Source organism: Salvelinus fontinalis, chromosome 13 (genome assembly GCF_029448725.1).
Source record: "Salvelinus fontinalis isolate EN_2023a chromosome 13, ASM2944872v1, whole genome shotgun sequence".
NCBI lineage: Eukaryota > Metazoa > Chordata > Actinopteri > Salmoniformes > Salmonidae > Salvelinus > Salvelinus fontinalis.
In genome coordinates this window covers 40,275,952-40,286,776 of record NC_074677.1, presented here as the reverse complement: position 1 = coordinate 40,286,776, position 10,825 = coordinate 40,275,952, and the positions used below count along the sequence as shown (strand labels likewise).

The following is a 10,825-nucleotide window of genomic DNA, read 5'->3' as shown; positions in this document are numbered from 1 at the left end:
ACGACGTTGGAGATGGCTTATGGTAGAGAAATTAACATTAAATTATCTGGCAACAACTCTGGTGGACATTCCTGCAGTCAGCATGCCAATTGCACACTCCTTCAAAACTTGAGACATCTGTGGCACTGTGTTGTGTGACAAAACTGCACATTGTAGAGTGGCCTTTTATTGTCCCCAGCACAAGGTGCACCTGTGTAATGAGCATGCTGTTTATTCTGCTTCTTGATATGCGACATCTGTCAGGTGGGTGGATTATCCTGGCAAAGGAGAAATGCTCACTAAGAGGGATGTAAACAAATGTGTGGGTTTTTTTTTTTGGGGGGGGGGGGGGGGGGGTGAAAAAAGCTTTTTGTGCAAATGTCAAATTTCTGGGATCTTTTATTTCAGCTCATGAAACATGGGACCAACAGTTTACATGTTGTGTTTATATTATTGTTGAGTATAGAATACCATTTGGTCAGTCTCCTCTCTGCCACACGTTCTTCTCCATTCCGGCCCATGTGGACAATGGTTGTAGTCAGGTCAGCCTTCATTTCTGCTCTATTTCACCATACAGTTACAGTACATTGCAGTTTGGCACCAGTGCTAGTGACACCAGCTTTGTCAGTTCCACTCCTCTGACCTCATGTGGTTGGGTATGCACTGGCAGACGTAGTGGCTGTAGTAGAAGCCAGTTGGACAGTTCTTGTGTGGCTTTCTGCAGGGCAGCCGGTAACAGCTTGGTGGAGGGGAAGAGAAACCGACAGAACAGTTGGTTTTACGCAATGTACTGTAGCTTCAACTCAACTGTGACCCACTTGCATGACCCTGCGTGTGTAAGCTAGTTGTGTGTGTGATCTCGGACCAATCCCCATTGTCTCATTGATAAAACATGCTCTAACTCTTTCCAATGTTTGGATAGAACATTAAAAATAATAATGTTTTATCTCTCGCAAGAGAGGGGAATTCTGTGCTTTCTGGAAAATCTGGTTTCTACATTCCAAAGAAATGTGGCAGGTGCCTTGCCTCGCTTATCCAGATTCATTGTGAAGGGACGAAAAACAGGATATGAATTCTCATGTTGGAGTAGTTCTTCACATTGATGTCTTGTCATTATCCGGAAGTGTGAAATAATATTTGTGTAATTATCATTACGTTTGAACAGATTCCACTGAAACTCGTATTGCTCATGATACCGATACAGTATCTGGATTCAGACTTCACATTAAGTTTGAGTTTCGTCTATTTAATTCCTCTCTGTCTCCTCTTTAAGTGGAACAGGTTGTGTGTTGCTCTTGCCAAATGAAAATAACCTGTAGCTATAGGAGTTAGAGCTTTATACTATGTGTTCCCAAGTTGTCACACTTAGGTCAAGCGCGTATTATTACTTTGACCGCGTCATAGTTCTGGGAATAGTACTTCATAGTTTTCTAGAAATGGCAATGGGGATGTCCACCCGTGTCATTAGGCCTAATGAAATGTGAAGTGTTTGAACTTTCACCCTCTTCTGTTGTAATATCTGTGTTTAGAGTCTATTGTTTTACCTGCAGTTGTGTGCGTTGAACCTCTTGCCCTGCAGCAGGCAGGTGTGAGGACTCTCCCTGCACTGGCACAGGCACGTCTCTGGGTTGAGAGGCTGACTACGTGGGCACTCTGCCCAGCACACACAGCCACACAGATCTGGGTCCCAGCGTTGGTTGGGTGGGCAAGTCCATGGGCCGGGCTGGTCCTCACAGAGACACTCACAGGACTCTTGGTCTAGACGCCAGCCTGGCCCACAGCTGGCCTCCGTCAGACCGTTCTGACACACACACTCACAGCTGTCCTCATCCAGGACTTTGTTGGGGCCACACAGCTCCAGCAAGGCTGACTCCAGTGGCTCTGCAACAGATGGTGGAGAGGAGAGATGTTAGTTAGTGTCACTTCTTGACCTCTAGACAGACATGTGGTTTAGTACATTTCACTTCAATGCGGTGAGGCATTATATCATTCTAATTTACCAACTCTCTGACCTATGAGCTACAGTATCTCTCGGTGATGGCAAACGGAAACGACTGTACTGGGGTTGTATGGGTACGGGCTACTTGAACTTACCTAGCTCTCTCTCTGAGAAGGAGCTTGTGTCCATGGGAACACACAGGCAGCTGGTGGGGTCCCAGACCAGTCCTGTACTGCAGGGAACATCTGGCGGGGAACACCTGGAGAGGGAAGGAGGGACACACAGGCCAGGATCAGATCAGAGGTCTTGGGTTAGGGGGACCGCTACTCTCACAAAGCATTCCTGTGAATGGGCTGGACACCATGGGCGGTCTGTGAGAGGGAACTGAATCCCCTGGCCCTCCTCCCTGCTGGCCTTGGCCTGGCAGACAGCCTACACACAACCGTCTGGAGCAGTTAGGCTGGACACCGAAAGACGAGGAGAGAGCAGGGGGAAACATGGCCTCTTCTCCATGGCCTCAGTTCAAAAGCAAATGCACACGCAAAGCACTTGTGACGGAATAGCTGATGGTCTAGCTCATCCACTTGCATCGTCAGATGCTGGTCCACATAAAATAGAATTAGATGGAATGGTTTAGTATCCTTGGCTTAGTCAGTCAGCTATATTATTACATTGCATTAAAATTGGACGATGTTGTTTAATATGAATCAAATACTCTATTCCTTAAAGGTCCAATGCAGCCATTTTTATCTCAATATCAAATAATTTCTCGGTAACAATTAAGTACCTTACTGTGATTGTTTTCAATTAAAATTGTAAAAAAACAACAATTCCTTTCTTTTTTCTGGGAGTGGTTACAGTTGTTGGCGCGGCATCGATGCGCACGCACACTTTTTGTGACGTTGTCAGCCAACCCGTCTATATAAAACACAGGAAAACCCCCAATTTTTGGACTGCAGTGGGCCTTTAATAATAATGAAATGTGTGTGTGTACACATTGTGTCTCGATCGGCAGCGTCAGAGGTTACGTCTTAAAGTTGACTAGTCCTCACTACTCACTCACACGGTGAGGTGAGCTACAGCGGCCCTCCTGATGACGGAGTGCAGGGGCCTCTTGGACAGACACTCACAGGACGTGTGGTTGACGAACGCCACCATCACCATAGAGCGGTCACGGTGAGACAACTCCACCAGCTGAGGCCACAGGGGGAAACAACACGGTGTCAATGACTAAGATTCGGATTCTGTGTCTATTGAATACAATGTTGTTACTTTAGCTGTGACATTGGTACAACGCGGGAATAAGAGCGACTTGATGTAAAGTGTTACGCTGTACAGTAGCGTCATTTTAAAATGTCGAATGATATCTAGTTTGTCCTCCGCTGCTCACCGTCTTGTTGATGTAGATGTGGCTGGTGTTGGTGCAGTACAGACCCTCCTGGGGACAGCAGCCCCCACAGCGGTGCACAGACACACAGCGAGGCACGTAGAAGTGACTGGTGCTCTCCGGGTACTCCTTAGACACCTCCAGACATACCTCCCGAGGAGTACACATGGTACGCTGGATCTCCTCCAGAATGACTGGGGATGAGTGGAGTGACGTTAACAGAGACAGGTTATCAGGGATGATATAATACAATATGCCGTTTAGCAGACGCTTTTATCCAAAGCGACTTACAGTTGAGCGTGCGTACGTTTTACGTATGGGTGGTCCCAGCGGGAAACGAACCCATAGCGTTGCAAGCACCATGCTCTACCGACTGAGCCACACAGGACCACCAAGGTCTAGAGAATATCCTGACTAATGTGGAATAGAATCGTCAGGAACATTCTGTTATTGACCATCTTAAGCCACCCAGGTAATAATGTAGCTGCGTTATTAGGCTATATTGCTGCGCTAATTGGTTGCAGCCTCATTGACAGCGTCCCCACCTACAATTTGATGTGTAATGGGCAATTTCCTTTTGGAAAGCCCATCCCAATAACTTAACCACAGAACCACACCGCCACCCACTCAGCCACATTGTGTAGGAAATATAAGATTAATGTCCATTTTTTAAAAGATTGAATTCAACAAATCATTTCCTTTTTAGTGTAATTTCTCTTGTTGGATGATCACCGTAATAATGTGCAATTTGTCTCGGTGACAGGATATGAGGACAGCAGACTGCAAATACTCAAAGAGAGGAGAATGAGAAAAGCTAAGCCCTAATGATATTAACCTTTTTAGACAACTTGGCGTCTGGCCAATGAACGTCTGTTATATTGTCTGATGGAAGGACACAATAGATGGCTTTGACTGTGTTTGCCCGTCACCGTGCCAGCTCTTTCATCTTGGGATGTCTCTTGTAAAGTATCATTGTTTAATGTCTTCTAATTCAATCTGATGTCCTACTTTCTGCCACTGGTCGATTTTCCAGCGTGACTGTTTCCTTCATAAGACCTTTAGTCACTGGATCTGACTGTTTGCTTAGCTTTAGTCTGGGGATCTTGATGTCCTTTCTTTGAATTGTTTCTGGCATCATTTCATAGAGGTTGGGGTTGGTCAATGAAAGGCAATGGAGCATGATCAACAGTTTTGTAATGTGCCCTTTTTTTTATATATTTTTTTACAAGTTTCTCTCAATAGCATCTGGAGGTCTGTTGTGTGAATGGGTGAACTGAGGCCAGGCCACCTCCTATCATTGTCCTTTAGGTTATGATGGTCCGCTCAGCCTTTATCAGCTCTCCAGTAGGGCCTATATCTTCTGTGATGAGCTCCTGTGATCAGGAAGCAGACACAGCTAGTTTATTCAACTAGAGCGCAGAGAGAGAACACTCAGTCTCTGATGAGTGGGGAGGGAAGAGAGAGGGGCCTCTTTAACTGTTAGGAAAATAAGCTTTTCTCTCTCCTTTTAACGACGACACACAGCTGTACTGCTCCCATCTGTGGGTTTGGGGGGGGGGGGGGGGGGGTTTATCACGCTAGCAGTTCCTCCTTTTTAAGTAGGAAGACAACGTTCTCTCTCAATGGGTGTTTGGCCATTCGACTGAAGAGCCTTACCTTCAATGGCGCTGTCAGACTTGACCAGTGCCAGCTCCCTGGGCTTGCCCCAGGCCCAGATATCGTCTTCAGCATGGAGAGGAGGGGAGTTGTGCAAGGCTTTCCTACGTAGGCAGTGCTGCACCAGGCTATACTCTGGGTACAGCAGCTCCACCAGCTCGTCCACGTTGGAGACTGTGTCCAAACCACTAAGGCCTTCGCCAACCAGCGGGGCCTGATGAGGAATCGGGGAAAAATGAACAATGAGAACTTCAAATTTGTGTCTTTGACCTACCAAAATTCAGTTTGTTGATCATCCACTGCAATATAATATGTAGAAAATAATATATAAAATGACACAGATGGGTATCTCAACATATAGACAAAAACATGTTTGTAATAAAGACCATTTGATAAGTCAGAACTGTCTGTAACTAAGTTGTAATCTGTCACTACTATGATAAGAACCCTAAGGGCATCACTGTAACATTATCACTGTCTGCTTCAGAGATCAACACTTACCAAGCAGCCTGGGTGCTACCTTGTCATTATCTCTTATGGAAACAAATGCTGTTATTTTTTTTCTCCAGGTTGGTAATGCTAGACTGTCACTTCTGTCAGGGATGCAATGGAAATTGAGCCAGTATGGAGCACTGTCTTTCTGAGCCCAAGGAAAACAAAGCAAGGCAAGATCATATTTTTTTTCCATTGAGATCAGCCAAGTTCTTTCCTAGAGATAAGGAACAAGGTTATTATGTCTGTTCCAATCAAAGGTCTCCATATTTAGATGAAAGCCTTGAGTTCACTATCAGACATATTCAAATATACGTTATAGGTCCTTCAGAAAGTATTCACACCCCACATGTTGTTGCTGTTGTTACAGCCTGAATTGTCACTGGCCTACACACAATACCCCATAGTGTCAAAGTGGAATAAAGTTTTAGATTTTTTTTTACAAGTCAATTAAAACAAAATGAAATGCTGAAATGTCTTGAGTCAATAAGTATTCAATCCCTTTGTTACGGCAAGCCTAAATAAGTCCAGTAAAAATGTGCTTAACAAGTCACATAATAAGTTGCATGGTCTCTGTGTGCAATAACAGTGTTTAACATGATTTTTGAATGACTACCTCGCATACAATTATCTGTCCCTCAGTCAAGCAGTGAATTTCAAACACAGATTTAACCACAAAGACCAGGGAGGTTTTCCAGTGCCTTGTAAAGAAGGGCAACTATTGGTAGATGGGTAAAAAATAAAAAAGCAGACATTGAAAATGCCTTTGAGCATGGTGAAGTTATTAATTACACTTTGGATGGTGTATCAATACACCCAGTCACTACAAAGATACAGGCGTCCTTCCTAACTCAGTTTCCGGAGAGGAAGGAAACTGCTCAGAGATTTCACCACGAGACCAATTACAGAGTACAGTTACAGAGTTGAATGGCTGTGATAGGAGAAAACTGAGGATGAATCAACAACATTGTAGTTACTCATCAATACTAACCTAATTGACAGAGTGAAAAGAAGGAAGCCTGTACAGATTAAAATATTCCAAAAAAATGCATCCTGTTTGCAACAAGGTACTAAAGTAATGCTGCAAAAAAATGTTGCAAAGCAATTAATTTTTTTGTCCTGAATACAAAGTGTTATGTTTGGGGCAAATTCAATATAACACATTACTGATTACCCCTCTCCATTTTCAAGCATAGTGGTGGCTGCATCATGTTATGGGTATGTGTGTAATCATTAAGGACTGGAGAGCTTTAAATGGAATGGAGCTAAGCACAGGCAAAATCCTAGAGGAAACCTGGTTTGGTCTGCTTTCCACCAGACACTGGGAGATGAATTCACCTTTCAGCAGGACAATAACTAGAACACAAGGCCAAATCTACACTGGAGTTCCTTACTAAGAAGTCAGGGAATGTTGGCCGAGTTACATCTACTTCAAAATCTATGGCAAGACCTGAAAATGGTTGTCTAGCAATGATGAACAACCAGTTTGACAGAGCTTGAAGAATTTATTTCAAGAATAATGGGCAAGTGCACAATCCAGGTGTGAAAGCTCTTAAAGCTCTGTAAACGCTGCCAAATGTGCCTTCTACAAAGTACTGACTCATAGGTGTGAATGCTTATGTAAATGAGATAATTCTGTATTTCATTTTCAATACATTCGCAAAAAAATCTAAAAACATGTTTTCACTTTGTCATTATGTGGTACTGTGTGTAGATGGGTGAGAAAAATACATATTTAATAGTTTTTAAATTCAGGCTGTAACACAAAATGTGCAATAAGTCAAGGGGCATGCATACCTTCTGAAGGCACTGTAGCTGCTTCTAATGTTTAGTATACACATTTTGAATGTGAACTTTTATGTAAGCCGCTTGTGTGATTCCGCTTGTGGCTGACAGTAAGCTCCTGCTCAGATCACACAACATGGGGTCATCCCCTTGGCAACATGAGGTCATGGCTGACCATAAGATAAACGGTGTAGGCCTCCCACACGATCGCTCGTAGTGCTCAGGGTGAGTGTTTGTCATCACACACAACCCATTGTCAGTTTACCTCACAATTTAAACCAAGTAGCCAACTCAATTGTAACCATCCATAGTCACTTTTGCTGTTCAACCTCACTCGTCTCCTTTTGTCCACATTGACAGTCCCTCTCTCCATTCAACCTTTTCAAAGGCAGACGTCTGCTACCCGCCGCAATAGTGGAAGTAGACAGGTACAACATGACTAAGTCATTCACCTTTAATGATGCACAATGTAGCCACAAGCAGAGGAGGATGTTTTATTGCCAAATAAAGACAGACCCGCTGTAGTGAAAGCACTGACGAGTAACAAGGAAACCGCCTGTCTCTTTTTTTATATATATATTTTTTTTACTACTGAGACAACTCATTTAGTCAACAAACTGATGTAGTCAAGAACAGTAGTCTATTACCTTCGCATGCCTTTATTTATTTCTGTGCTGAAATCAGAGTTCCGAGCATAATGAAGGTTCATCAGAAAAAGCATCGTCTGGTCAATTCTTATCCGTACCGTACAATAGGACACATCATCCAAAAGCAGCAGCGTGTGTCGTTAGTTACTCACCTTTGTGTCCTCCTCACCTGGGTACTCATCATAGTCATATCCATGAGTGAGATTGGTGACATTGAGAATCCAAATGACTAAAGATAATATCCACATAGTGTGTCGGTGATGAAAGGGGGAGCAGGAGGAGGACGAGGGGGAGATGATGAAGGATCAGCTAATGCCCCACAGTTGAACTCTCATCCCACAGAGCACAAGGATCTCCTCGTTCCTTAGCCAGGAACTGACCTTGAGATAAGATGAGCCCCGTAGAGTGCCTTTCAAACACAGCATTTTCCTCCAGGAAGTATTTTCTTTCACTTCATACAGCATGTGAGACAACTTTCATTGTTTCATTCCAAGTATTCCCATCGCTACTCCCTTGAGTTTCCCTCTGAAGGCTTTGTATTTGGAATCAGATCCTTGTAGATGATCTTAATCAGGAAAGAGGTGTAGAGATTGAGAGGCCAGATTCCATAGGGGTCCTGCAGGTCCAGATGGGGTGAGAGAGTGTAGGGTTGTGTCTGTCTCCTGTGAAGCCCGAGTACAGAGGAAGTGAGAGCAGACACATGTGACAGCAGGCAGGCTCCCTCGGCAAAGTGCCCTCCTTTCTCTCTCTCTCTCGCTCTCTCTCTCTCTTTCACTCTCTTTGTTTTGGGAGGAGCTGCCACCGCCTCTCCAGACTGGGAGTTAGTGTGTGTGTGTGTGTGTGTGTGTGTGTGTGTGTGTGTGCCTGTGTACCAGTGAGTACTGTTGTCTCTGAGCACACTTTTTAAGGTGCTATATTTTCCATATCTACAGTATAATCTCTTATTTTCAAATGCTCACTCTGTATATTTCCCTATAACATGCTGAGGCAATGTGCTTGACCTGAAAGGTGTTCGTATCTGACTTGGCCTCATCTCTTATCACCATACCACCTGGCCTCCTGCTTTTCAGGGTGGTCTGCTGTACTGTTCTGTAAAGAGGGGAGAAGCAGAAGCACTCATTCTATGATTCAATGCTATCAAAACATAACCTACTAAACTGCATGATCTCCCTACGGCTATGTGATGTATGATTGTCCTCCTCAACCCTCCCATCGCTAACAGTCTACAGTAAACTTCAGATATGTCATGCCTGTCTTTGTGAATCCCTGACATTGGTGTCAATGCTGGCATGGTGACCTAGTGAGTGAATAGTCCGTCCAACTGTACAACCATGTTTATTTTGATGGATGATTTGAGCAGCAGAAGGAGTTGTGGTCATTTGTAGCTAAGTTGGTAGAGCATAGTGCTCGTAAAGCCGGGGTCCCATATGTAAAAATGTACACATGCATTACTGTAAATTGCTTTGAATATAAGCATCTGCTAAATGGCATTTATTATTATTTTAGTTGTACAGATAGGGCTGTTTATGAGTTACTATGCTGAATGAAATGATTTACACATTTTGAGTCATTGAATTTGGCTATGCTGAGAAGTTGACTTCCCTGATTCCTTGGCACAGTCTTAGAAAAAAGGTTCCAAAAGTGTTTCGAAAGGGTATTTTGGCTGTCCCGACAGAAGAATCCTTTTTGGTTCCAGGTAGAATCCTTTTTGGTTCCAGGTAGAACCCTTTTGGGTTCCATGTAGAACCCTCTGTGGAAAGGGTTTTATCTGGAACCCAAAAGGGTTTTACCTGGAACCAAAAGGGTTCTACCTGGAACCAATAAGGGTTCTTCAAAGGGTTCTTCTATGGGGACAGCCAAAGAACCCTTTTAGGTTCTAGATAGCACCTTTTTTCCCCCCGACGAGTGTATTGATGCAATGGTCTTTAATCAATATCTGCAAAGCAGTCTTGCATCTTACTTGTTGAAGACGGTTGTTTGAGTCCACCTAGTGTACAACTGCTATACATCTGTCGTCATCATGCTGCTGGCGTGGGGACAGCCAGCCAGGCAGCGAGTATGGCTCGGTTCTGGCCAGCCACAGTCATTACACTTAATGGGCTCGATCCTCTCAAGTCGGGCCATGTTAATCCTGCTCCTAATGAACATCTCCCCATCTACAATATCTGGCTAATTCAATTCTCCCACAGCCAAAACACTCATTTCCTCTCAACAGCTGCTCTGTTTCCCCCTTTTCTCCTGGATGATAGAGACATACTGTAGTCTGGAGTTTTTTTGTGGGGGGCAGCTGGTTGTTTTCAAACTGAGACACACTCACATAACATACTGTATAACCGGTGCACAAGTGTCCTGTATATGAATTGTCTCTAAGTTGGAGTAACAGACAAAGTAGATGGAAGACGAGTGGTATTGCAGTGTGAAAGCCAGCAGCTGGCCATCATAGGCTGTAAGCTCAACAGCTCTTCATTGGGACTACCAAAGATTGCTCCAGTTTGTAGACTAGACAATATTCTGCATGACACAGTAGTATTGAACAGCTCCTCTCCCGAGCCACAACTCTCTTCCACTCCACATACCCTTTTTAAATGTCAAATTATATGAGTACAAATCTTGCTAGTGCCTTTTAGTGCTGGAGGCGATCAAGGCTTTTGTAGTGCACAGTAGCAGGTCTTGCCAGTGCATATCTGAGATATCTGTGTGCGGTAGATCCCTTACTATTGGGGACGTGTTGGAGCTCGCACCTAACGCAACTCCCAAACGTGAACTCTACAATGAGGCAAAGACTAAGTTGTGAAGGAAAGGGGGATTACAATATAGCTGGATTGGTAGACAATAACCATAAAGTAGATAATAAAATCAAATATGGTCGGATTGGCACGTTAAATGTGCACGTGTGTCCATTTTGAAGGATGTGTAAAGCAGGAAGTTGGTATACATGGT

At 44.0% G+C, this 10,825-nt stretch overlaps 1 protein-coding gene across 1 annotated transcript; it reads right to left on the bottom strand.

The window, feature by feature from the left end:
* Positions 1-327: 327 nt before the first annotated feature.
* On the bottom strand, positions 328-8,626 carry LOC129868663 (vascular endothelial growth factor C-like). Its single transcript, XM_055942839.1, has 7 exons — positions 8,038-8,626; positions 4,962-5,175; positions 3,309-3,499; positions 2,982-3,112; positions 2,074-2,177; positions 1,524-1,860; positions 328-718 (listed from the first exon to the last, which is right to left on the bottom strand). The coding sequence occupies exons 1-7, from the start codon at positions 8,131-8,133 to the stop codon at positions 604-606; spliced, it is 1,188 nt and encodes a 395-aa protein (XP_055798814.1). The 5' UTR covers positions 8,134-8,626; the 3' UTR covers positions 328-603.
* Between the last annotated feature and the right edge of the window lie 2,199 nt (positions 8,627-10,825).